At 36.6% G+C, this 24033-nt stretch overlaps 9 protein-coding genes across 13 annotated transcripts; 6 read left to right on the plus strand and 3 right to left on the minus strand.

The window, feature by feature from the left end:
- Positions 1–514: 514 nt before the first annotated feature.
- On the minus strand, positions 515–4810 carry LOC103875145 (AAA-ATPase At3g28510). 2 transcript variants are annotated; one of them, XM_009153618.3, is made up of 2 exons: positions 1554–4810; positions 515–847 (listed from the first exon to the last, which is right to left on the minus strand). In XM_009153618.3, exons 1-2 carry the CDS (start codon positions 2347–2349, stop codon positions 630–632), a joined length of 1014 nt encoding a protein of 337 aa, XP_009151866.1. In that variant the 5' UTR covers positions 2350–4810; the 3' UTR covers positions 515–629. The 2 variants fall into 2 exon arrangements, with proteins under 2 accessions (XP_009151866.1, XP_009151865.1); XM_009153617.3 differs by having other exon boundaries at positions 515–4810.
- A 247-nt stretch (positions 4811–5057) lies between these two features.
- On the minus strand, positions 5058–6544 carry LOC103875147 (60S acidic ribosomal protein P2-3). The gene has a single exon (XM_009153619.3). The coding sequence runs from the start codon at positions 5696–5698 to the stop codon at positions 5195–5197; it is 504 nt and encodes a 167-aa protein (XP_009151867.2). The 5' UTR covers positions 5699–6544; the 3' UTR covers positions 5058–5194.
- Positions 6545–6783: 239 nt separating this feature from the next.
- On the plus strand, positions 6784–9013 carry LOC103875148 (probable prolyl 4-hydroxylase 7). Of its 2 annotated transcripts, none has more exons than XM_009153620.2 (8): positions 6784–7037; positions 7145–7231; positions 7310–7367; positions 7481–7585; positions 7980–8037; positions 8136–8311; positions 8394–8454; positions 8570–9013. In XM_009153620.2, the coding sequence occupies exons 1-8, from the start codon at positions 6862–6864 to the stop codon at positions 8869–8871; spliced, it is 1023 nt and encodes a 340-aa protein (XP_009151868.2). In that variant the 5' UTR covers positions 6784–6861; the 3' UTR covers positions 8872–9013. The 2 variants fall into 2 exon arrangements, with proteins under 2 accessions (XP_009151868.2, XP_033129693.1); XM_033273802.1 differs by having other exon boundaries at positions 6862–7030; positions 7141–7231.
- Positions 9014–9245: 232 nt separating this feature from the next.
- Positions 9246–10604, plus strand: LOC103875149 (transcription factor MYB35). Its single transcript, XM_009153621.3, has 3 exons — positions 9246–9473; positions 9557–9686; positions 9771–10604. The coding sequence occupies exons 1-3, from the start codon at positions 9341–9343 to the stop codon at positions 10477–10479; spliced, it is 972 nt and encodes a 323-aa protein (XP_009151869.1). The 5' UTR covers positions 9246–9340; the 3' UTR covers positions 10480–10604.
- Positions 10605–10688: 84 nt separating this feature from the next.
- On the plus strand, positions 10689–12914 carry LOC103875150 (putative rRNA methyltransferase YlbH). Its single transcript, XM_009153623.3, has 10 exons — positions 10689–10949; positions 11032–11120; positions 11221–11316; positions 11500–11604; positions 11686–11790; positions 11877–12015; positions 12089–12204; positions 12294–12350; positions 12423–12608; positions 12727–12914. Exons 1-9 carry the CDS (start codon positions 10781–10783, stop codon positions 12498–12500), a joined length of 954 nt encoding a protein of 317 aa, XP_009151871.1. The 5' UTR covers positions 10689–10780; the 3' UTR covers positions 12501–12608; positions 12727–12914.
- Positions 12915–13227: 313 nt separating this feature from the next.
- On the plus strand, positions 13228–15238 carry LOC103875151 (CLAVATA3/ESR (CLE)-related protein 25). Its single transcript, XM_009153624.3, has 2 exons — positions 13228–14378; positions 14747–15238. The coding sequence occupies exons 1-2, from the start codon at positions 14179–14181 to the stop codon at positions 14781–14783; spliced, it is 237 nt and encodes a 78-aa protein (XP_009151872.1). The 5' UTR covers positions 13228–14178; the 3' UTR covers positions 14784–15238.
- A 363-nt stretch (positions 15239–15601) lies between these two features.
- LOC103875152 (inactive LRR receptor-like serine/threonine-protein kinase BIR2) lies at positions 15602–18289 on the minus strand. Its single transcript, XM_009153625.2, has one exon. The coding sequence runs from the start codon at positions 17611–17613 to the stop codon at positions 15829–15831; it is 1785 nt and encodes a 594-aa protein (XP_009151873.1). The 5' UTR covers positions 17614–18289; the 3' UTR covers positions 15602–15828.
- Positions 18290–18573: 284 nt separating this feature from the next.
- On the plus strand, positions 18574–21451 carry LOC103875153. Of its 3 annotated transcripts, none has more exons than XR_634343.3 (5): positions 18574–19100; positions 19196–19372; positions 19505–20939; positions 21201–21272; positions 21358–21451. XR_634343.3 is itself a non-coding variant. In XM_009153627.3 (5 exons), the coding sequence occupies exons 1-4, from the start codon at positions 19086–19088 to the stop codon at positions 20912–20914; spliced, it is 1503 nt and encodes a 500-aa protein (XP_009151875.1). In that variant the 5' UTR covers positions 18574–19085; the 3' UTR covers positions 20915–20939; positions 21201–21442. The 3 variants fall into 3 exon arrangements, 2 of the variants coding, with proteins under 2 accessions (XP_009151875.1, XP_009151874.1); XM_009153627.3 differs by having other exon boundaries at positions 19505–19696; positions 19796–20939; positions 21201–21442; XM_009153626.3 differs by having other exon boundaries at positions 21201–21442.
- Positions 21452–22401: 950 nt separating this feature from the next.
- On the plus strand, positions 22402–23550 carry LOC103875154. The gene has a single exon (XM_009153628.3). It carries the CDS (start codon positions 22758–22760, stop codon positions 23394–23396), a length of 639 nt encoding a protein of 212 aa, XP_009151876.1. The 5' UTR covers positions 22402–22757; the 3' UTR covers positions 23397–23550.
- Positions 23551–24033: the final 483 nt, after the last annotated feature.

The following is a 24033-nucleotide window of genomic DNA, read 5'->3' on the forward strand; positions in this document are numbered from 1 at the left end:
GGTCCGTATTCAACATATTTTGTTCACATGTAGTTTTCATTTTCGTTGGTCACATCATGAAGATATGAGCTTTGAAGCTAGGTCTGTGGACCATCCTGATTTCTGAGTAGTTAGTGTTAACCAGTTATGAACCAAGCAATAATTAAGTGGTAATGTATAAGTTTTGTTGCTATTGAGAAAAAAGCTTTGGTACTAACGACTACTGAGCATTCATACAATTTCTTATATACATACATTTTTTTTTATATCAACCATCAAGGTATTAATTAGCATTACGCCACGTTGAGGTCTATCTATACATTGATTCTTAAACATTTTTTTTTCTTTTTGGTGGGGAATAGATCTTACGTAAGCTTGGGAACATGCACCAGGTTTTATAGTCTTTCCGTTTTTTTTTTTAAATGGTGTTTTAGGTTAATCATACATATATATTTTTTAAAAATATTTTTAAAATTTTCGTTTTCTTTCCAATAAAGTTTCACAACTTTTATTTTTACATAAAAATTATATTAGATTCAAAAAATATATTTCATTAATTGAAATATAAAACATCAATCTTTTAAATATAACAAAAAAAATTATATAACATCATAATTCTTACATGGTACACCAGAGGTAGACAAAATACATTATTTTCCTTGCATCTTCTTAGTTGGTACCATTGCTCTCATGAAGGTCACTATTTTCTTCAGAACCCTTAACTTTCTTATCTTTTTCCTCTTTCTTCTTCTTCTTCTTCTTCTCCTCTGCTTCCTCTTTCTTCTTTCTCCTTCTCTCTTCCCTCTCTGCTTTACTCTTCTCTTCTTCCTCAGCCAACTTCTTTGCCTTCTCCTTCTCCTCCTCCACAGTCTTCACCAAACGCTTGATGCAAACATCCGCATCTTCCTCATCAGACTTCGGCATCAAAGTCTCCGCAACATCAGCAGGCGACACGTCGGTCTCCTCGAGCAACCTCTCGATCTCTCCATACAACTCATGCGTCTCAATCTCTAAGTAGTTCTTAGCCAAAACCTTAAACGCTTCAAACCTACAGTAAGACATCTCAATGTGGTTATCCATCCTTCCTCTCCTTATCAAGGCTGGATCAAGCTTGTCCACAAAGTTGGTTGTGAATATAATAATCTTCTCGTCACTACAAGCTGACCATAACCCATCGATGGAGTTTAGTAGCCCTGAGAGAGTCACTTTACTCTGTCTCTCACCTTCCATCTTCTTCTTCTTCTCTTCTTCCTCCTTCTTCTTCTCATCCTCGTCTTCTTCTTCATCTTCCTCCTTTTTACTCTTTCTCTGCCCCGTGAGATCTAGTGAGCAATCAATATCTTCAATCACAATAATAGACTTGCCTTTAGTATCAAGCAACAGCTTCTTTAACTCTGAGTTATCCTTCACGGTCGTTAGCTCAAGATCATACACATCATACTCCAAGAAGTTCGCTATTGCAGATATCATCGTCGACTTCCCTGTCCCGGGCGGACCAAACAAGAGATAGCCTCTCTTCCACAGCTTCCCAACCTTCTTGTAATAATCTTTCCCTTTACTAAACCTTACCAGATCCTTCTTGACCCCTTCTTTCTTCTCAGGATCCATAGCTAAAGTCTCGAACGTCGCGGGGTGATGAAAAGGAACATTACTCCACTTACCTGACCTCCAAGCATACCACTCTGAGCTCGAGTTATTAGTGAAAAGCTTCCTCTCTCTGTTCCTCAACCCTATCTCTCTCCCTTCTCTCAAAACATGAGTTATATAACTCTCAATGATCATCCCTCTGTGTCGTCTATGGAAAGTAAGAGTAAAGAACCTTCTCTCGCCCGAGCTGCTTCGACCATAACCACTAGACTCTGTCTGAATCGCCTTCACATTCGAATACCACTTCACCTTCACACCATCAAACACATCTTCAACCTCCTCGTGGTCGTCCATGCTGAGCACCAAGGCCTTGCTGTTTTTGGATTCGTCTGCCTTTAACCTCAGGGCACGAGCCGCGGAGTTGGTGGATAGGTAGTTGCGTATTGCGTCGTAGTTCTCGCTTCTTTTGAGACCTTCGTCTGTGTACTCGTTGAACTTGATGTGGACGTAGAGAGAGACCCATCCGATCATCTTGTATGCGTATTTCTCTATGTAGCTTCGGAGATGGCGAGGGACGTATTGTGAGTATATCGCCCATATGAACATGAAGCTCGTCACCGTCGTGCCGGTTATTCCCCATATAGCTGCGGTATCAAGCATGTTTTTTTGGGTTGCTTGTGTCTCAAGACTAGTTGCTTGTGTCGCAAGAGAGAGATTTGTGTGTTTACTCTTTTTTTGCTTACTATCTTGAGACTTTGCAAGTTTGCTCTGGTTTGGTTTCATTGCTCCATTGCCTCTATTTATAATACTATCGAGGAAGATGCCACAAAATATCTAATTAATTTACAGGAAAATGAGCATAGATATGTATACGATATTACTATATTATTTAGTTTCCTAATTAGTTTTAATATACCTTTTTAGGGTTTATTACATCAACAAATAACGTCACTTGGCCTTGTCGGTTACGATCTCAAAACTTTTAGGTGAAAATTGCTTACGTAGGCTTGCTCCTGGCATCTTGCGAGGAGCCACTTATATATTTTATAGAATTTTTATAAAATTCGATAAAGGATGAGCCACAAATTTTCTTTCATCAACGAAATCATTACTCTTTTTATTTTGTTGTATTATAAGTCTAGTCACGGTTGTAAAATAGTACACCTTCGACTACACGTTGAACTTTTTTCCTTTGTCCGTTTATGAAAGAGTTAACAGCTAAACCTCACTGACGTAAGATCTACGTTTCTTTATCTTTTTGTCTATGAACTTTGGAATTTAATTTCTCACATAAAAGTAGCTTTTACACAAATTAATATGCGACGTAATGACATGTTTTACACAATGACAGATTTTCATTTATTTGCTTTAAGTGGTAATTGGATCTGAACATATATTAGGTTCATCCGTTATCTTCAACTATAATCGAAGTAGCTAAAAAGGAAAGAGCGATCGCTATGAAATTACATTTACATCCTAAGTTTATTAATCACCACAACACCACATGCAGATTATATACTCACGAAATTACGATAAGAAAAACATAATTATAGATTTAAATAGTAACAAATGGTTTACGGCTAATCAATTAAATAATCACACAAAAACATTGTAAAATCAAGTTTTTATTGTCGTTTTATCGATGTCATTTAATTTGTTAGTATACGCGGGTGTGCTTAGAGAAGCATGCTTACTTGGGATGACGTCAACTGAATTAGAGCTACAATCAAAATGGGCTCTCTGGAATTTTGGTGGGGTTGTTCAAGAAAAAATAAAGAATATTGGTGGGGTATGTCTGACCAAAGAAATCAAACATAACCAAAGCTTTTGATTGATTAGCTTATACATACAGTAGCAATTCTACGAATTAATATATATGGTAAATTAATAAATTTTTTCGGTCTCAAATTAGACCGGTTCAAAATATAACACAAATCGATAAAATAATATTCTTTAAGAAATCATACGTAAACAGATGGTTCCATTAAAATTTAAAATTAATTGATTATATATAGATAAAGTAGATACAAAAAATTGTATTGTTTATTTTATATTCACAATAGAATTTATCTCTGTCTTTTGTTAACATTTCAATATATTTTTAATAATATTTAATAAAATTATATTTAAAACAAAATTTAAATTTTATAAACCATATTTTATATATACAAAATAATATAATAATCATTAGGAAAGTCGTTTTTTTATTTAATTAATGCATATACGGTAAAAGCTAAAATATAATATTTATAAATCAATAATTCTATAAATAAATAAAATATTATTGTTCTAACATTACTAATTTATAAAGTTTTTATTGTAGTTAGAATTATAAGCTAACTAGTCTTTTGTTGTATTTTTAAGTTTATTACCCTCTCCGTTCCTAAAATATTTTCTATAATATTCACATATTAAAAATATACTAGTGATTATTTCAAAGTTTATTATTTACATTTACTATATACTTTGTAATAATTATTAACCAATAATATTTAATTAATTCAAAAAATTTAGTTAATGTTATTTAAAAAATATAAAAATATTTTTTAATATGAAATATAGATTTGTGAAACAAGAAAAGAATCTAGTAAATTTTATTGTCACAATCATAGAATTTTACTAAAGATGGACGAAATAAAAGTTTAACGAAACTAAAATATTATAAAACCAAAACGAGAATGAAGAGTTTCCACTCTTCCTCTCCCCTTTTAGTTCAATATTTTGATTAATAAGTTCATTAATATTTTTTATACTAGTTATCTGAGGTTCAAACCAGAAAATGTAAAATGGTGCATGACATACCATCGAATATTTTCTGTGGTAGAATTGTCGGCCGTAAAATCACGTAGTATAATTCATAGCCGTAATAACATAATTAACCGGCTTCCAAATGCGCTCAAGAAATTGGGCTTCGTGAAAAGCTCATTAAGAACAGAGTGGAAATCCCAACTCAAAAGTGGCGAGCAGTAATTCTTGGCGCAAGCTTAGACCACCATCATCATCATCAACTAGAAACGAAGAATTTCTTCTCACAGTACAAAGAGACAATTCGTCAAAATCGTTGAGCCCTTTTCCATTATACACTCAAAGCGAGGGAGAGCTTTAAAATCGGCAATAATGGAAGTAAATAAGAGCAGCTCCTATGTTGGCATAACTTTCACAATTAGTTTCTGAGTCTAGCTTGAAGAAGCTGGTTCATTTTAGTTTCTAGTCTACACAATGGATTTCTCCCAAGTAAAAACCCCCCAAGGTGGAGTTTCATTTCATAATTTATAAGACTTTGCGTTTCGCAATGGACATTTATGTTGATTGTTTCAAGGTGTAACATTCAAATCTCAAAGCTTGACAGATTCGTCAAGCATCAGATGCAAGTGGTCTACAGGATAATAATGTATAACAAACGAAATAAACATCATAAACAATTAACATGTCTGGTTTGCACATGTCTATTGTCTATTACTCGATTTAGAGCTCTTGGTAAATTATAAAGACGAGTCATAATTCGAGCATCAGATAGATTTAATTAAAATATTGAAATTATCCGAAGGTAGCAACAACGATCCATCCATAGAATCCCACATTAAAAACAAAAAATAAAAAGCTGTTTAGATCTTAAAAGATCAGATCCTCAATCAAAGAGACTCATCATGCCTTCACCATCATCCGACTCCTCTTTCTCTTCCTCAACCTTCTTAGATTCCGCCGCTGGCTCAGCCGCGGAAGGAGCGTCGCCTCCTGCTCCAGCCACCATAGCAACAGCTGCACCACCGGAAGATAGAGCCCCCATCTTCTCCCTCCCAGCCGCGATCAGCTCCGTCACGTCGTGATCCTTCACCAGAGAAAAGAACAGATCCGTCTTCGTCTCGTCGAACTCAGCTCCAACGGAATCGAAGATGTTTTTCAGATCACCTTTGGTTGGGTTCTCGTTTCCGGCGAGTTTCGCGAGGAGAAAAGCAGCGATAACCTTCATCGTTCCTCTTCTTCTTCTTCTTCTCTGCACGAACGGTGAAAAACAAAGCGTGTTACTGCTAGGGCAAAGCTGTGTATTTATAAGAAGTGTCTTCCCCATAATGAGGAGGGTTAGGGTTTTTCGGACGTACGTTACACGAAAGAAAGCCATTAATGGGCCCATGCTGTTAATGAACTTTAATGTAAGCCCACTAATATTGGAACCAACTTACAAAACTTTTCTTTTCCGGTAAAGTAATTTCACTGAAATTAAAACGAGTTTACAACATCATTACATAAACTCCGAAAATCAATTATTACATAAGCAACATATATTACAAAACGATAAAAACCAAAAAAAAAAAGAATTTAACAATGATTTCTTTAAAATTTTTATTCGCTAATGAATTATTTAGTCATTTTTGATGATCGAAATATTGTAAAAGTGAATTTTTCTTTTTAGAAACTTCAATTTCACAGAACCCATTTACATTTCGTCAACAGTTTGATGCCAATTAGTCTTTACCAATGTCATCCAAAATAATAACTACTTCCATCGTTTGTATTCGATCATTTTACAAAGATAGATTTTCTATTATTTTCACATTTATTAAAAAAACTCATTAAATCACTATAATGAATGTTGTTGTTTGTAATTTTCAAATTTTAATAACTTTTAACCAATAATAATTTAATAAACTTAATTAATTTTATTGAAGTTTACAAATTTTTTTATAGAAAATAGAACATTTATCTTTGTGAAACAATTTTTTTTCTAAAACATGTATCTTAGTGAAACGGATGGAATATCATTTTTTCGTATTACACAAAAATTGTCACTTCAAAATTTCAATCAAAATTATATTACTTACAACTAAAAATTAATTGTAAATTGCATTAATTTTATAAATAATTTTATTTATCTCAAATATTATTGTTCAAAATATGTGTAATTAATAACAACTTAAACACATTCTAATAATTTTCTTAATCTATGTAAAAAATATCAAACTGACACTTAGTAATTAATAATCTCCAGATCTCAAATAAACATTAACCCATCATAAATTTGATATTTGACAACTTACAAAACTTTATTTTATTTATGGTCAACAATTTCTTAAAATTAAGTGCTGTCTCGTAAGAAAGAGTTAACGAAAATCTAGTCAAAGGGGAATTAAAAAGGAAGGCAGGAAATTACAGTTGGCGCTCCCTCACTCGCTTACCATCATTTAATACATTTAAAAAGGGGATGCAATTGTAAGATCTCAAAACTACAGGGACAAATTAAGAAGAAGAATATAGTTGAGGGGGTAAGAATTGAGAAGAATACAAATTCGTTACTAAATGTCTGGTCTTCGCCACCAAAAAGAAAAAAGTCTTCTCTTTTTTTCTCAGCAGGGAAGGGAAAAAATGGATTCTCGAAATTTTCTCGCGTTTTCGCTAAGTCTTATCCTGATTTTCCCTCCAATTTCGTCTGCTTCCATCAGATTCATCCCTCGATGGAGTAGTAGTAGTAATAGGTAAGGTTGTCTCTCTCTCTCTCTAACGATGAATGATGTTCTTTCGCATTGGTTTGACTGATAAATATTTGTTTTTTTTTCTTTCTTTTAATTGGTTGGGTGGGCAGAGAAGGGGCAGTGATTAAGCAGAAGACGAGTGCTTCGTCTCTAGTTATTGATCCAACTCGTGTCACTCAGCTCTCTTGGACTCCTAGGTTTGTTTGTTGCTTTTGCTTTAAAAAGTCTGAATTTTTATTGTTTTGATTATAAAAGTATGTGATGGGTTTCTGCAGGGTGTTTTTGTACAAGGGACTTTTAACAGATGAGGAATGTGATCATTTCATCAACTTGGTACTATCAATCAATCAAATCATCTTCTTGATTATTTTTTGTTTGTTTGTTTGTTATGATCATAGAATGTTATGTGACTTTGTGACCCAGTTCAGATACTTTGTTTTTTTTAGGCGAAAGGGAAGCTTGAGAAGTCAATGGTTGCGGATAATGATTCAGGTAAGAGCGTGGAGAGTGAAGTGCGCACAAGCTCTGGAATGTTTCTTTCCAAAAGACAGGTGAGAGCTTCAGTTTCTATTACTCATAACATGTGTGAATCAGTAAGGAAAACATGTTGGCTCTTGTAAAGGTTTTGAATGATCTGTTGTGGTTTTAAATCTGGTTCCGTTTGTATGTTTTGTTTTGTGCAATCAGTTGAATTTTATTATCATGTGTTTTCTGAGGTCTAATCTTGCTTTTGTTTCTATTTGACTAGCTTAACTTCACCAAATAAACAGATTAGTTCTCTGTTATTAATACCACCAAGTAACACTATCTAGGATGGTCTTCTTCTGTGGTTAGAAAAAGTAGCTTGAATGCTAATCTGGTTATTCTAAAGGTTTTCTGTGATTCACTGATTGTTTGACCCTTGAGCTTGAAAGCATGAATGGTAAAGATTCTGTGTCGGTGCAGGATGATATAGTAGCTAATGTCGAGGCTAAACTTGCTGCATGGACTTTTCTTCCCGAGGGTATTGTTTGAGGCATATGTATACTTTTCTTACTTTATCTTTAGTAGCAGAAAAAACACTCATCTCTTCTTTTTTTTTTTACCTGTGTTGTCTATCAGAAAATGGAGAATCAATGCAAATACTGCACTACGAGAACGGTCAAAAATATGAACCGCATTTTGACTTCTTTCACGACCAAGTAAACCAACAGCTTGGTGGTCATCGGATCGCCACCGTATTGATGTACTTGTCCAACGTCAAAAAAGGTGGAGAAACAGTGTTTCCCATGTGGAAGGTAATAACGACATATGTATCACATGATTTAGATTTCATTTCTTGAGTGGCCTCATTTGAACACTGTTCATTCATTCTTAAAGGGAGCAACAGCTCAACCCAAAGACGATAGCTGGACCCAATGTGCCAAACAAGGTTATGCAGGTAGAGAAACACATACATGTGTACTTTATGTATTCTTCAACATGCGTTTGCTTTAAGTATGATTCTATCTTTCCAAATGGTATATTGCACAATCTGAGAGTGTGTGTCTTTGCAGTGAAACCGATGAAAGGGGACGCATTGCTATTCTTTAACCTTCATCCGAATGCAACAACAGATCCGAGCAGCTTACATGGAAGCTGTCCAGTGGTTGAGGGAGAGAAATGGTCAGCAACCAGATGGATTCATGTGAAGTCGTTCGAAAGACCGGTGTCCAGGACAACTGGGTGTGTGGACGAGAACGAGAGCTGCGAGAAATGGGCAAAGGCAGGGGAATGTAAGAAGAATCCAGTCTACATGGTGGGTTCAGAAACAGACCAGGGATATTGCAGAAAGAGCTGCAAAGCTTGCTCATCTTAAGAACCAAGTAACAATCAAAGCTCTTATTAAAAAAGGATTGAAAATTTTTGTGTGTAGAGAAAAAACCTTTGGTCTATATAAGCAAAAATGTTTGAACACATACTAAAAAGAATAATAATAAGCTTCTCTGGTTTCATGTTTAGTTTATTTGTAGCATCAACCTCAAGCAAGGAATACATGATAACTGATTATGTATTAATAATATACGTGATGTAGTGTACATGAGATGATAGTTGTCTAAACTACGTCATGCACATAGAGACTCTTATATTTCTAATGAAGTGTAACAATCATGCAATTACCGTTAACTAGGAGCCTTCAAGCATGAGATCCTCACCTTTTATTTCTCTCTCTCTAGACAAGTCTCAGAGCTTTTGCATTGCATCATTCTATTTCCATAAAGCCTTTCTTGTGGTACTTCCACACAGCATCTTCTCCTTCTCTCCTGTCTCTGAATAACCCACAAAAAATGGGAAGGCCTCCATGTTGTGACAAATCAAATGTCAAGAAAGGTCTATGGACTGCAGAAGAAGACGCTAAGATCCTCGCTTATGTTGCAATCCATGGTGTAGGAAACTGGAGTTTGATCCCCAAGAAAGCAGGTCTTGTTCATAAGCTTCTTCTTTCATTTTAAGAACTCTTCAATGTACAAGTCTGAGTTTATTTATTTTTATTTTGGGTGCAGGTCTGAATCGATGTGGAAAGAGCTGTAGATTGAGATGGACTAATTACTTAAGACCTGACCTTAAACATGACAGCTTCTCTCCCCAAGAAGAAGAGCTTATCATTCAGTGTCACAGAATCATTGGCAGCAGGTTACCTAATTGCTAACTAACTTTTTAACAATGACAAAAAATCTATCAAACTCTACTAATAATAATAATCTCTGATGCTCTCAGGTGGTCTTCGATTGCGCGAAAGCTTCCAGGAAGAACAGACAACGATGTGAAGAACCACTGGAACACGAAGCTGAAGAAGAGGCTGGTGAAAATGGGGATAGATCCGGTGACTCACAAACCTGTTTCTCAGGTCCTTACGGAATTCAGAAACATTAGCGGCCATGGAAACTCATCCGAACCTTTTGTCAGAAACTTCAAAACAGAACCATCTAACAACTCTATACTCACACAATCCAACTCAGCTTGGGAAATGATGAGGAACACAACAAGCCATGAGAGCTATCACAACTCTCCTATGATCTTTACTCATCCCACTTCATCTGAATTCCATTTCTCTAACCATTCAAACTTTCCACTCAATGGAGCCACATCTTCATGTTCTTCCTCGTCATCTTCTGCTAGTATCACGCAGCCAAACCAAGGGGCTCAGGCACCGGTTACAACGTTCTGCTGGAGTGATTACCTTCTCTCGGATCCGGTTTTACCTCTTAGCTCTCAGACACAAGTAGTGGGATCCTCAGCTACTAGCAACCTCACTTTTGCGCAGAACGAAAACTTCAACAGCCAAGGAGAATGCAGCTCTCAGAAGATTGCTTCCAAGGCCTCTGGAACATGTCACTCCGCGAGCTCATTTGTGGATGAAATATTGGATAAGGACCAAGAGATGCTGTCACAGTTTCCTCAACTCTTGAATGATTTCGATTATTAGAACCTTCCTTATGCTATTGTTGTTGTTGTTACTGCTTCTCTTGTAGCTTAAATTCGATGTTTTATGATGTTTCAAGAACTACTTTCATCTAGTTTTTCAATAAGTTATATTATCTCTTCTCTTTATCCAAGTTTCTTGGGATTCACTTATGTAACAGTCTCTAAACATACAGAGCTCAAATAAGTTTACCTCTTTAGAGAAATAGACCCTCTGGCTAAGGAAGAGGGTCTTAGTTTATTCCTATCCTTCGTTTTAGTTTATTCGTATCCTCGCGAGCTCCAAAGTCGAAACCTTTAGAGCTATGGCGGTCGTGTTATCTTCTACCATAGTCTCTCCACTTGGAATCAACATCGATATGAGTAAGAATCTGGGTGCCAAGTACTCTTCTTTCCCCAAAGTTCAACTCTTTAGTGTTTCTACTCCACTGCGTACTCGTAAACCAGTCGTCACCGTCGCCTCGAGCCGTAAAAGTGCGAAAGTTTGTTTCTTTCAATGCTCAAATACATATAGACTTCTTTGTTTAATACCTTGTGAGGTTCATTTTGAAATCAGATATAGGAGCTGGTTTGGCAAGCGAGGATAAGAAGCTGTTGCTCGAACGATATGGTTACGATGCTACTGAGTTTACCTCTCAATCCAAGGTTCATTACTCATCTCTCCTCTGTTCTTATCTGATACAGTTGTTGAGAGATGTGGAAAGTTGCTGACTTGCTGTTGGGTTATTTCAATACACGTTTGTAGAAGTCTAGAAGAAAAGAGGAGGAAAGGGGTGGAAGGAACAGTCAAAAAGAGGAAGAAGTTGTTGTGCAGCCGAGAACAACTCATAGGTTACTTCAGGTGTGCTTTTGCTCTTGTTTCTTGGTGTTTTAAAGCGTTTAAGGGTTTTGTGTTGTTTGGTTGCCTCAATATGTGGAGTTGTTTTAGGTTCTTGCAGGTGTGTATTTACTTGTTTGTTGGTGTTTTAAAAGCATTTAGGGGTTTGTGTTGTTTGATTAACCTCAATGTGTGGAGTTGTTCTAGGTTCTTGCTGGAACGGCCAAACGAAAGAAGCTGCTTTCTCTTAAGGGAATGGATGTTAGACCTATGATGGAAGTTGTCAAAGGTGCAGCTTTTGGGATTCTCCAGGTAATAGATTAGAGATTTCACTTTTTTTTGTGTGATGAACATTTCAAGACTGATTCTAAACCCTCTTGGCTCTTTCTTTAGGCAGCTGGTGGTTGTCCAACGTCTCTTCGTCCTGGGAGGTGGTTGGATTTGTACAGTGGTACAGGATCCGTTGGGATCGAAGCAATCAGCCGAGGATGTTCTGAGGTTAGCAAAAGAAACAAATAAAAACTGTAATGGCAGATGTTTGTTTTGTATGATCTTGTTTTTGATTCTCTTTGGTTTCTCCACAGGCACATTTTGTGGAGATGGATCCTTGGGTTGTTTCAAATGTTCTACAACCAAACTTGGAACACACTGGGTTTGTTGAAGCTTCGGTTATACACACTGCTCGTGTCGAAAACTTCTTGGAACGTGCAGATAAATTAGTAGGCATGTCTTGTCTAGCCTTGAAGATGTTATTTACTTTTGCAAAACTTTTTAATAGTATTTTGTTTACTATCAGGTAAGGATGGAGCATTTGATTATATCAGCGTTACACCACCGTACATGGAGGTTGATTATGAGGTTCTGATGGATCAGGTTTCTAAGTCGCCAGCAATTGGGGAAAATACATTTATTGTGAGTAGCTTTCCTTCTTAAACCATCTTATAAGTGTTTTTGCGTCACCATGTGTTTATCATGTTTACCTGGACGTGTTCTGATCTAAGGTGGTTGAGTACCCTTCACGAACCACAATGCTTGATTCATGCGGATGCCTTGAAAAGGTAACTATCTCTTTTGGTGATTGTGTAATGAAATGGGGTTGAATGAATGTTGATTAGAGATGTTTCATACAGATGACTGATCGAAGGTTTGGCCGGACACATCTGGCTATATATGGACCCAAATGGGCTCAAAAGCCAAGAAAATCTTGAATCCAGAGTGAATCTCAGCAGTCACATGTGGCCATTTTCTCGTTTGAAGGCATTGAACAGAGGCTGGGATTGAAGAGCTACAGTTTGATCCAACCTTTGAATACTAGAGTATGTTGTTTTAGATGTAAATAAAAATATATACAAGATCATTTCGTTTTCATTTTTGTTTCTTCCTGTCACATTTTTTTCTTACGGTCTCAGACTTTCAGGTTATATTCCTTTGCAGGTGCCTTTGTACACTGATCGCCATTTTGTTTGTTGCCAAGTCATAAGATGGAAACAAGTTGCAGTGTTATGATAATTCTAAATCGGTACTGGTGTGTATGTCGCCTATGTGTTTGTGAAGCAGAAATATACTTGTACACACTTTGAGATATATGATGTCAGTTAGAGTTTTCTCCTTTTTCCATTACATATGGCTTCTCTTGATAGCTTTAAGCGTGAGAGAGCAACTTGCTATACATAATTTCTAAATGTATGAGTGATATTCATCAATAACCATCCTAAGTATAACTTCTAACTTAGATAAAACCTTTATGGAAGTGACTTAACAGAGGTATGTACGGAATCCTTCTTACTAATTTATTCTACTCTGGTAAGGAACTCTTCCATTGAGCATGTTACTTGAAGTGAAATATTGAGATGTCTTTGGTCACAGAATCCCTGTAAGAATCAATACTGGAAGGACACCATCCTGATCCCAGCAGATATATAGTAAGAAAATTGTGGGGCCAGGTCTGTTTAAACTTTGGCTTTACTATGTACAAGGGCAAGCTTCTCTATCCCACCCCACCAAGGCCAAAAGGAAGTTTGCTTGTGACATGAAAACAAACTGACTCAAATCTTCCCTAGCTGTCAATCAGATATGGATTCTCTTCTTTGCAATCTGGATATGTTTCTAAATCTCATTTTTGTAAAGATTATAGTTTATTATTTCATCTGCTTTGAGGTATACTATAGTAAGTGCCCTTTTAAGTTTCCATTTTATCTTTAAATGATGCATTTCTTTTCTGCTAATTAGCTCTTGGCGAAAAGAGGATACTTAACAAGGAAGAAAGTTTTAGTTTTAGCTTGAGCTCCTTTTCACAGTTTTTTTTAGAAACTTATGCATTGTTACAATCTTAATTGATTATCTTTTATAATTTAAAGGAAATATTCAGACGATTTAAGATAGTGGTCAGGAAAGTAGTAGGCTTGCTAATACTCAGTCAGAAAAGATACACTATTCCTATGCTTTATTATGGCTTAAAATATATGTTTAGGGGGAGCTTGTGAGGTCCCCAATGGTTTGCCTGCATGAAAACTCACAAATCAAAGCAAAGAAAAAAGTTACTTAGCGGCCCCATATGTTACGTAAAGATATGTTTTTCCATAGCTTTCTCTTCCTCGTGCTTACTTTTTTTCCCCTCTACGTGGACACCTACGTATGTATTATGTATACTGTTGCTTTGTGTGTTTCATCTTTAAATAAGGCCAATCAAAGATTTGTTTTCCAAAGGTATATAAAACACACAACTTATAAGCTTTGTTTGTTTGCTTCCCATTTCGCTTTCCCCCTTTTTTTTAACCTCTTCTGTACGAAGATCTCTTCCTCTATTTATGTGACAGTCACTTCACCAACTTCATGGATGTTCTGCTCATGTTAAACAGGAAGCTGTAGGGACATTGGGTTTGGAGTATGGGTGGAAATGGGATTATTAGAGCTGTTTTGTCTTTGAGTATTATTGTGTTTCTTCTTGTCGGTAACTTATCAAGCTTTGCAACAAGTGTTCCATCAACAGAAACGGTCAAGAATTTACAGTTTAATGGTGAGCATGCGAATCTGTTTCATGAGAGCAAGCGAAAAGTTCCAAATGGACCTGATCCTATCCACAACAGGTTCTCTCATCTTCTCTCCAACTTCAATCTTTTGCTTCTTTGAGTTTGCTATTAGAGATCAAAGCCTTTTGAGAATCTTCTAGTCTTATTATCTTTTGCTCAATTCAAGATTGTTTGGATGTAACTTTACACAGATACCAATGATCACTGGTTTCTAGAAAGATTATTAGCATGCAGAATTTTTGTTCTTTCCTTCTTTTCAGTGTCTAATGTTATCATTTTTAGTAAAGAAAAGCTTCTTCTTTCTCTATTTTCTATGCTTTAATAGAACTAAAGGAACTTGTGAAGAACTTGACCACTTTAGTTAAAGTTCTATTGCAGCAAAACTCAACTTTACTGAGCTTTTTGTTTCAAAACTATTTCTTCAGGAAAGCAAGAACTTCGAGACTGCCACCAAGAGTATGATTTAGCTCCAACACATAGGAAGTATATGCTGTAAACTCATAGCTTATGATGAACCCTTGCAAAGATAAAGTCTCTTCTTGCTGAGGCATTTTGGAAGGTGAAGTCTTGCTCTCTTTTCCCTTTTGGGAACATTATGTCTGAAGATTGAATACTGAGGCTGATGATATTAAGACTTTTTCAGGGCTTTGTAGGATTTTGTAATAACATTTTGAATTAGTTATAGGCTTATGTCTTTATCCAACTCTCTTGTTTTTCCTCTTTTGCTTTTCTTTTTCAAATTTATATAAGTTTAAAGTTTGCTTTTGTGTTTCATCTGCTAAAAAAAGCAAACCATTAACTAAAGTTGCTCTGGTTTCTAGAACTCATTTCCCCTCCTTAAATTACTGATTTGTATCAATATTCTATGCCTTGTAGTATTATCTTTTCACCACTACAACAACTAAAATATTCCATGATGTTTGCTTCTTAATAAAAAAGGCATGTCCTTGTACAACTTTAGAATCACATCTATTTTCATTTTTGGTTTCTTCTGAACTTTGGGAATCTGACAAAGGGGAATACAAAAGGAGTGAGCATACATTGAAAACCTCTCTCTCTCTTTCTTGCATTCTTTAGCTTCTTTCTCTTAGATTGATTTTGACTGTATCGAGAAGCAGACCCTAAAGTAAGATTCTGCTGATAAAAACACTCTTTATCCTGTTCTGCATGGGACACAGATTCCTCTCTTTGTTCTTAAAAGAAAACATAAGTGAAAATTTGTTTTGTCACTCTTAAAACTCTTTTAACAGTTACTCTTCAGAAATCTAGTTCTTGATCAGTTAAACACCAAACCAACATAGCTTTTCTTAATTTTGACAGAAGAACACATAATATACACCAGTTTTTTTTTACAATGAACATAGTCTATACACATACATTTTCATTTAAATTGGCAGTGGAAACTAGTACAATAAATAATAATAATAATAATAGCTCAAGATAATGTAATAATCCTCTAAATCCTTGCCATCACAGGCTTCCCATAAAGGTTTTACTTCACACAGTCTCAGTTCTCTTGTGTGTCAAAAATCAAAGGGAAGTCATCATCTTGTTCTGTGAACGAGTAGCCTTGTTTCTCAGCCATAGCTTTCAGTGACCGATACGCCTGAAACATAGTCCATCTCTCTTTAGGATTCGTAGCCACACAGTGACAAGCAACCTCAACAAACTTCAAGATCTCTTCATCATGCCCTTTCCCTCTAATGCCTTCATCTAACGCATCAGCCATTCTCCCCGAGCTCTCAAGCTGTTTCACCCAATCAACCAAACTCCCTTTGAAACCTTCACCACCTCCAAGAGCTTTTAACCCTGTAGCCAACTCTATTAGGACAACACCGAGTGCATACACATCGCCTTTTAACGAAGCTACCATTGTGGTGGAATACTCAGGAGCTACGTAACCAAACTCACCTAAGCCACCAGTCATGAAACTCCCCTCGTTGTTGTCCGAACGAACCATAAGCCTTGCAAGCCCTGAATCTACTAACCTCGCGTCAAAATCTTCATCAATAAGAATCACACTCGAACAAACGTTCTGGTGAAGTATAGGAGGGCGGCATCCATGGTGAAGCCAAGCTAAACCCCTCGCAGCACCTAAACCGATCCTAAACCGAGTAGACCAATCCAACTCAACATCCTCTTCCTCCTCCAGCAAACTCCTCAGCGTCCCGTTAGACATGTACTTGTAAACAAGAAACCTCTCTTCCTCCACAGCGCAGAAACCAAGAAGCGGCGCTAAGTTAGGGTGACGCAGCTCCCACAGCCGATTCATCTCGTAACCAAACTCCCTCTCCTCGAGCTTACACTTGCTCAGATGCTTCACCGCGAGCGCCGAGCCATCGGGGAGAACGGCCTTGTACGTCGTCCCCGTCCTAGTTTTAACGATAATATTCTCAGAGCTGAAGTGATTAGTGGCAGACATCAAGTCCCCGAGCTTAACCTTAACCAAAGGCTTTTGAAACAAAGAGACCTGAACTAGCTTATGGATTCTAAGCCTCTGCGCTAATCCTCCTTCTGTTAAACTGCTTGTTGTCGTCCTCCGCTTCAAATAAACAACGAATGCCAACAAGATCGATGCAGCAGCACCAAACACACCAGCTGCGATTATAATCGCGAGATTCTTCTTGCTTAACCCTCCGCAGGGAGAAGACAAAGGACGACCGCAAAGACCTTTGTTACCGTTGAAGTCATCAGGGGAGTAACTCGGTGAGGTAAAGAAAGAGGGGATGCGACCTGTGAGATGGTTGTTGGAAACGGAGAAGGTCACTAGCCTCCCTAGAGAGGATAACTGAACCGGGATTAGACCGGATAACCGGTTATCAGAGAGAACCAAAGAGTTAACAAACCTACACTCAGCCAACTCGGGAGGAATCTCGCCGTTTAATTGATTGTTAGACAAGTCAAGAGAGACCAAGAAGGGTAGCCAAGAACAGAGTTGGCGAGGGATGGTGCCGGTTAACCGGTTGTTGGAGAGATCTAGCTTCTGTAAGCTCCCGCAGAACCGGAGAGAGTCGGGGATTTGACCGGAGAGAGACATGTCTCTGAGCTCGAGATTGAGGACTCTGTTTTCTTGGTTGTTCCAGCAAGAGACGCCGACGAAGTTGCAGAGGAATCCGACGGTGGTGTTGGCGAAGTTCCATGATTTGAGAAGGCCGTTAGGGTCGGTGAGGGAGGTGTGGATTCCTCGTAAGCATCTTATGTCGTCTTCGTCGGCTGCTAGAGCAGGGGAAGAATAACAGAGGAAGAAGATGAAGAAAGGAAGGAGCTTTCTTGGTTTTGAGCTGATCTCCATGGAAGAAGAAGAAGGGTTCAAAGGTTTTTTTTGTTGGGTTTGGATTAAAAGTAAAGTTTTTTTTTTGTTTCTGGGAATGAAGAGAGACAAAGGCTGTCTGAAGTCAGACGTGTTGAACGGTCGTCGCAAGGATTAGATTAGTCGTCGACTTTGATGTCTTTATTTATATTTTTGTTCATCATATATGAACTTGAGAATTAGTAATTTTTTAATTGATGTTTCAAAGCAATTAAAATGGAAATTCTATCATTGTCCAACATTAAATATTCGAATTGTTTTGATTTTCTTAAGTTGACGTGATGTACAGAACATGTATAACATATGTTCTGTTATGTCCATCCCTAATTACCAATTCTAACATTATAATGATGGCAGAACTTGCTTTTTTTGCTAATCTTGATTTGCGTAGATATGAAATAATTCTACACGAATCAAGATGAGTGAGCTTAGGGGTGGGCGTACGGGTATCCGTTCGGATTCAGATCGGGTATTTCGGATTTTCAGATATTTCGGTATAGAGGTGTAGAACCCGTTCAGGTATTTCTGTACTTTGGGTTGGGTTCGGGTATTTTTAGTTCGGATTCGGTTATTTCGGATCGGGTTCGGATATTTAGATTTTGAAAAAAAAAATTAAAATTTTTATTTCTCAAATTTTTTGTTTTTAAATATATAACTTTCACTTAACTAATTTTTTATTTTTAATAGATTGAATGGTTTACATATTTGGACATAACATTTTCAAACTAAAAAAACAATAATTTGGTTATTGTTTTTAAATTTTAGATATAATTTTTTGTTAATTCTTGAAATAAAAAATTTGACATACATTTTAAGTGAGTAGCAAATCATTTTCTCCGTAATTGTATGTATAAAGTATGTGTAGTATCAATATAAATATTTTATATAAAATCAGATATGTAAACTAAAAATATAAGGTTAATTATACATATGTTCGATTATCTTCGGATATTCATTAGGGTTCGGATATCCAATCTCTCCTAATTCAACACCCGTTCAGATATTTTGCTACTTTGATTCGGATTTCAGTTCGGGTTTTTCGGATCGGGTTCGGGTGCGGCTTCAGATATCGGGTAAAGTTTCCACTCCTAGGTGAGCTAGTGGTCTACACAGTCTTTTTTTTTTTTTTTTTTTGGCATGCTTACAAATTTCTAGAGAAGAACTTCTCAAAATCTCGGAAGGTTATATAAATCTTTTAGATGTCTCAAGGCCCATGATCAGCCCAATAACCCAGCCCGAACTATGTTGATTCCTATTCCGTTTTGCACGGTTCGGAGATCGCAAAGGGTGAAACTGTAATTTAAGCAAGAAGCGCATGAATGTCAGTTCCTAACAGACGGGTGAGAGACGAAACATTTATTATTTTTATTTCCTTTTTGTGTGTTCTGTTCTGTTTCTGTCTACCGAGTTTCTTCTTCTCTTCGGCGGGAGAAAATTGAGACGATAATACGACCATGGAAGAGTCACATGTAAACAAAATTTATATGCTTTCTCTCTCGATCTCTGTTCTAACGATCTCGGTTTTTCCTCCAGCGAGCTTCATTTTTTTTAATGTGTGTGGCAGAAAACGACAGCCTTGAAGAAAGCTTACGCGGAGATTATCCTAAACACGGCCAAGGAATCAGCCGCTAGGGTTATGCTCTCCGACAGAAAATCAGCTCGCTTTCACCACGATCTCTCTCAAACCAAGGAGGAAGCTCTTCGTTTGCTTGTCCGATTGAAACATATGATTGATGCTAAGGTTATCTTCTTCTCTCTCTTAAAAAGAAACAATCTTTAACATCGTTGGGATTAGTGTTTAGATGAAGATGCTTAGGTTGCTTTGTTGTTGTTGTTGTTATTCACTGACTTAAGCTCTTTTATTTGTCAACAGACGATTGAAGGAGATGTTATATCATCAAACCAGCAACGACAGATTGATGTGCTTGAAGCTCAGCTTCACGAGGCTGAAGATATTATTACTGATCTCAGGTCTGAGGTTAGATGGGTCAGAGATAGATTGGAGAAAGCTAAGGCTTTTGAGTCTCTGGAAGAAGAAGAAGAAACGGTTTATGTTCATCCAGAGGTTGTTGTTGAAAGTGTGAATCCTAGCTCATTGGATGATGTTGAATGTGAAAATGAGGAAAAGCAGTTTGATGGGTTAAGTGTGGTTGATACTTTACAGGCTTATGAGTCTCAGGAACGGAACGTTGTGAGCGAGGAGGAAGCAGAAATGGTTTCTGCTCACAAGGTTGATCCAGAGGTTCTCGTTGAAAGTTGGAATCCGAATCAAGAGGATCGTGATGAATGTGAAGATGATGAAAGTTTGGAGAAAGCAAAAGCTTCTGAGTCTCAGGAAAGGAACCTTGTGAACAAGGAAGAAGAAACGGTTTCTACTCACAAGGTTGATCAAGAGGTTGTTGTTGTTGAGAGTTTGAAACCTGATAAAGAGGTTGCAGATACGTGCAAGATACATGATGAAAAGCAGTTCAACGGGTTAGGTGTTGCTAGTTTAAAGGAAAACGATGATGTTTGTGAGTCGGAGTTGGATGGTGATATCAGAATCAAAAAGTTTGAGCTGTCTAGGAATGGTTGTACACAGAGGATCCATGCTTTGGAGAGGATATCATCTTCTTCCGCAGATGAAGAGGAGCAACAAGGCACAACTGATAAGGACAGTGAAGAAAGCTTGAGCTCAGGAAAAGCTGGCACTTTGGAGAACACAAGATGTCTTGTTCTTGCTCTTAGAGCTAGTAGTGCAGAGGTGGTAACAATACCTTCAAACGCATTAGGAATCAAGAAAGCCAGGAAATTAAGAGGAAGGAGAAAGAGAAGGTTTGGCAAACCAAAAGCTAAATCGGTTAGGCCTCAAAGTCAGCTTATAAAGCCTTGTCAATCTCAGTCTAATATTACCTCTTCCAAGACATCAACTTCAGATGGCGAAGAATCCATGGAGACGCATCTGTCCGTAGAGAGTGAGGAGGTGGATGACCTTAAGACCTGTGGAGAGTTGAAAGAACATTTGCAGCTTAAACGTACTCTAGACAGTGATGTGTTGGTAAGTTGTGAAGGTGAAGAAGAAAGTGTGGTTCCTTGTACCAAAATGGCTTCTGAATCAAAAGTTACTGCAGTAGTATCAGATCAAATCAGTGAGTCTCCTCCAAGAGCCAATGTAAATCGACTCTTGAAGTACACATTCCAAAGGAAACGAAAGAGAGGATCTGCAGACGATAGTAATAACCTTCCAAGGAAACATCAAGAAAACAAAGCTCAAGACCAAATTGAATCTACTTTGAGTAAATGAAACCATCTTATAGGAAACCACACATGTGAGTAATCTACTTTGCATCTTTTGTCCATTCAATTTTGTTAAAAGTCTTTCGCATTCTTATTAGTTGAGAGTCTTAAGACACAGTATGCATTTTATCAAGTAATTTTTTTCTGATACATTCCTTTCAACTGTCGAAACTGCATCTGTTACAGTCTTACTACATCTAAAGCTGTGACTTTTCTAGCATATTATTTTCATTGACACTCGTAACATCTGGATTTGTGTTCAGTTTGTGATGCTTACTTTTGGTCATGTGCAGCTTAAATCTTTGTCTGAGAGTTGATGGTAGACTGGCTAGTCTTTGTGCAAAGGGAACTCTTGAGAACATATAGTAAATATATCAACTAAAATGCTTAAGCTGAGAAGTATGTACTTATCTCTCTTGACACCTTATGGATTACATTTTAACTTTTCAGCTTATTGTGACAACAACCCTATGTTCTCGAGTCATTCGAACTTGGAAGAGTGTTTTTACTCAGAGAACCAAAGTTAATATCACTCTTTGACCGTGGTAAACTCATGAGGGGAGGAAGAATCACACTACCAATACGTGAAACATAAAGTAAATCAAACTTAAAATCGTTTAAAATGTCAATATGGCAAGGATTAAAGTTGACTGAAACTACATAAGCGTGGTCCTTCCCATGATCTCATTCATCTTAATCTTCTTAACCACTTGTATAAACAATGGTTTTCAATGTAGATTCATTTCTTTTTGAATAGAAATTGAATCTTGACTGGAATTATTAAACTTTTTGTTGATTGATAAATATATTTTCTTGAGTTTAGTACATACTACTATAACATTCTAGCTTTTAGAATGGATCTAGTTCTAAACAAGTTTTAAACAATCTCAATAAAATATATGTTAAATAATTTGAACTAAAAGCTATCCAGTGCAGTTCTAGTTATATATGTAGATATTGTTTTGGGGATTAGAACATTTAGCAAAACAGAAAACGCATGTGTTTGGGAAAGACGAGCAACCTTGGGGCCACACTAGTGTGAAAGAATTAACAAGACAGAGCAGCAGCAGGCGTGAAATGTGTTTAATTATTATTTTTGTTACTCATATTGATATTCAAATGTTTCTGATATATTATTATTATTATTATCTTTTGGTAAAATGTTATTCTGGTATAGTATTCAATATCACTAAAATACATATTTTGTTTACATAATCCCCATTTTTCTGTGAAAACTGTTCCACTCTCTCCACCTATCTGCTCAGCATGCGGTTCCCCATTGAACATAACTTTGCGTAGCATACACTTCTCTGGCTTTTTTTTTCTGTTACTAAGAAATTATAAATCCAGTAGTCAATATATATTGTCTGGTATTTTACATTTACATAATTATTTTAAATGTTAATAACTGGAAGCAAAAAAAGTCCATAATCTGAAACATCTTCTTTTGATGTATAGAATAAATCTGCAAAATGCAAAAAAAAAAAAAAAAAAGAGTTGCAAATAGTGGAAGTTGAAAACGATTGTTTTAAGGAAAAATGGTCCCCTAAGGAAGAAAAAGGTAAAAACAAAGAAATTAGAAAAGCCTGAGAAGAAAGTAATAATAAGATGTCTGGAATAAAAAGAGTAGATATGAAGGAAGAGGGGGCATGCCTGTTCTTGTCTCCTCCTCCTTCTTCTCCCTTCTCCTGTCTTTTCATTTTGTTCTTTCTGTTCGCCATTTGGTCTTCCACAACCGGACCCACCAACTTCTTGTTCAGGAATCTTGAAAATTTCTTATAAAGAATCTCAACTTCATCGAGCCAAAGGAAGAAAGAAACATAGCAAATCAAGAAGAGAGAGAGAGAGAGATGACAATGGAGATGAAGAGAGACCTTAGAGTGGAGGAAGAGAACATGTGTACATCGTTGTTGACTGCTTTTGTCGTTCTCTCAATGGCTTGTCTAAAACATTTCTACTCGGTATCTTATTTGATTGAGCAATGGCGTTCGTTAGTCTTTCTTCTACTCAACGTCGTTCTCTTGGCAGTTTACTTCACATCGACTCGTCCTATTTCCTGTGAGACTCGTGATTTGAAGACTCGTCGTGGAAGTAGAATGAGGATGGTGCGACGTAAGACTAGGAAGACAAGAATGGTGGAGGAACCAGCTTGTTCTGGACAAGATTTTCTTGTTGTCGAGCCAATGGAAGTGATCAAGAACTGTGTCGTGGAGGAGACGAAAAGGGTTTGTCCTGAATTCGAGGAAACTGTGAAAGGTTGCGTGCTTAACAAGAAGGGTGTAGACTCTAATGTTGAAGAAGATGATTTTGAGCCAGGGAGGTTATCTAATGAGGAGCTTAACGAGAGAGTAGAGGCGTTCATCACTACGTTCAGACAACATTTGGTGCTTGATGCGCGAAGAGGTAGATACAGAGAAACTGATCAGAAGATGAGATCAAAAGACTCTGACATTAGCTTTTTAGGTCGGGAGGTCACTTGTTCAGTTTAGAGTTTCTATGCAACTTTTTTTTTTAGTTTTTTCTTAAGATTCGTTTGGTTTTGTTGGGTTGGAGCTAAATAGCTCATAAGAGCGCATCTTTTTTTTTACTGATGTAATGTCAAAAGAACACATGCTATAAATCAAAATCTCTACAAAATGGACATGTGAAGAAAAAATCAAATCTCTACAAACTACACGAAAGTGGTGAATTATAATTTCTTCTTTTGTGTCAAAGATTGAGAGATGAACCAGTGACAATAAAATTAAGCCATAGTTTTATAAAATGGGTGAAGATATTGATAAGTGTTGAGTCCGTTGACAGTTACGGCTCAGTGGCATAATAGGCCATTTGCTAGAATTTTGATAAATAAAAGCACGACTCTAATCAAATAAGAGTTGTGCAAGTCCACACTAAGAATTTTGTGAATTTTTTTTCTTATTCTTTTTTTAAATAAAAATTATGGAATTATCTAATATGATTAAAATATATTTGGTAATAAATAACTTTGAATAATAAAGATTTCATAAAAAATGTGTATCCTCTTTCATTTTTATTTAATTTTTATGTTATTATAAAAATAATTATTTTTCGTATATGTTATGTTTTGAAATTTTTAGATTATAAATTAATAAAACTGTAAAAATC

The sequence above is a fragment of the Brassica rapa genome, chromosome A06 (assembly GCF_000309985.2).
Source record: "Brassica rapa cultivar Chiifu-401-42 chromosome A06, CAAS_Brap_v3.01, whole genome shotgun sequence".
In the NCBI taxonomy this organism is placed as follows: Eukaryota; Viridiplantae; Streptophyta; class Magnoliopsida; order Brassicales; family Brassicaceae; genus Brassica; species Brassica rapa.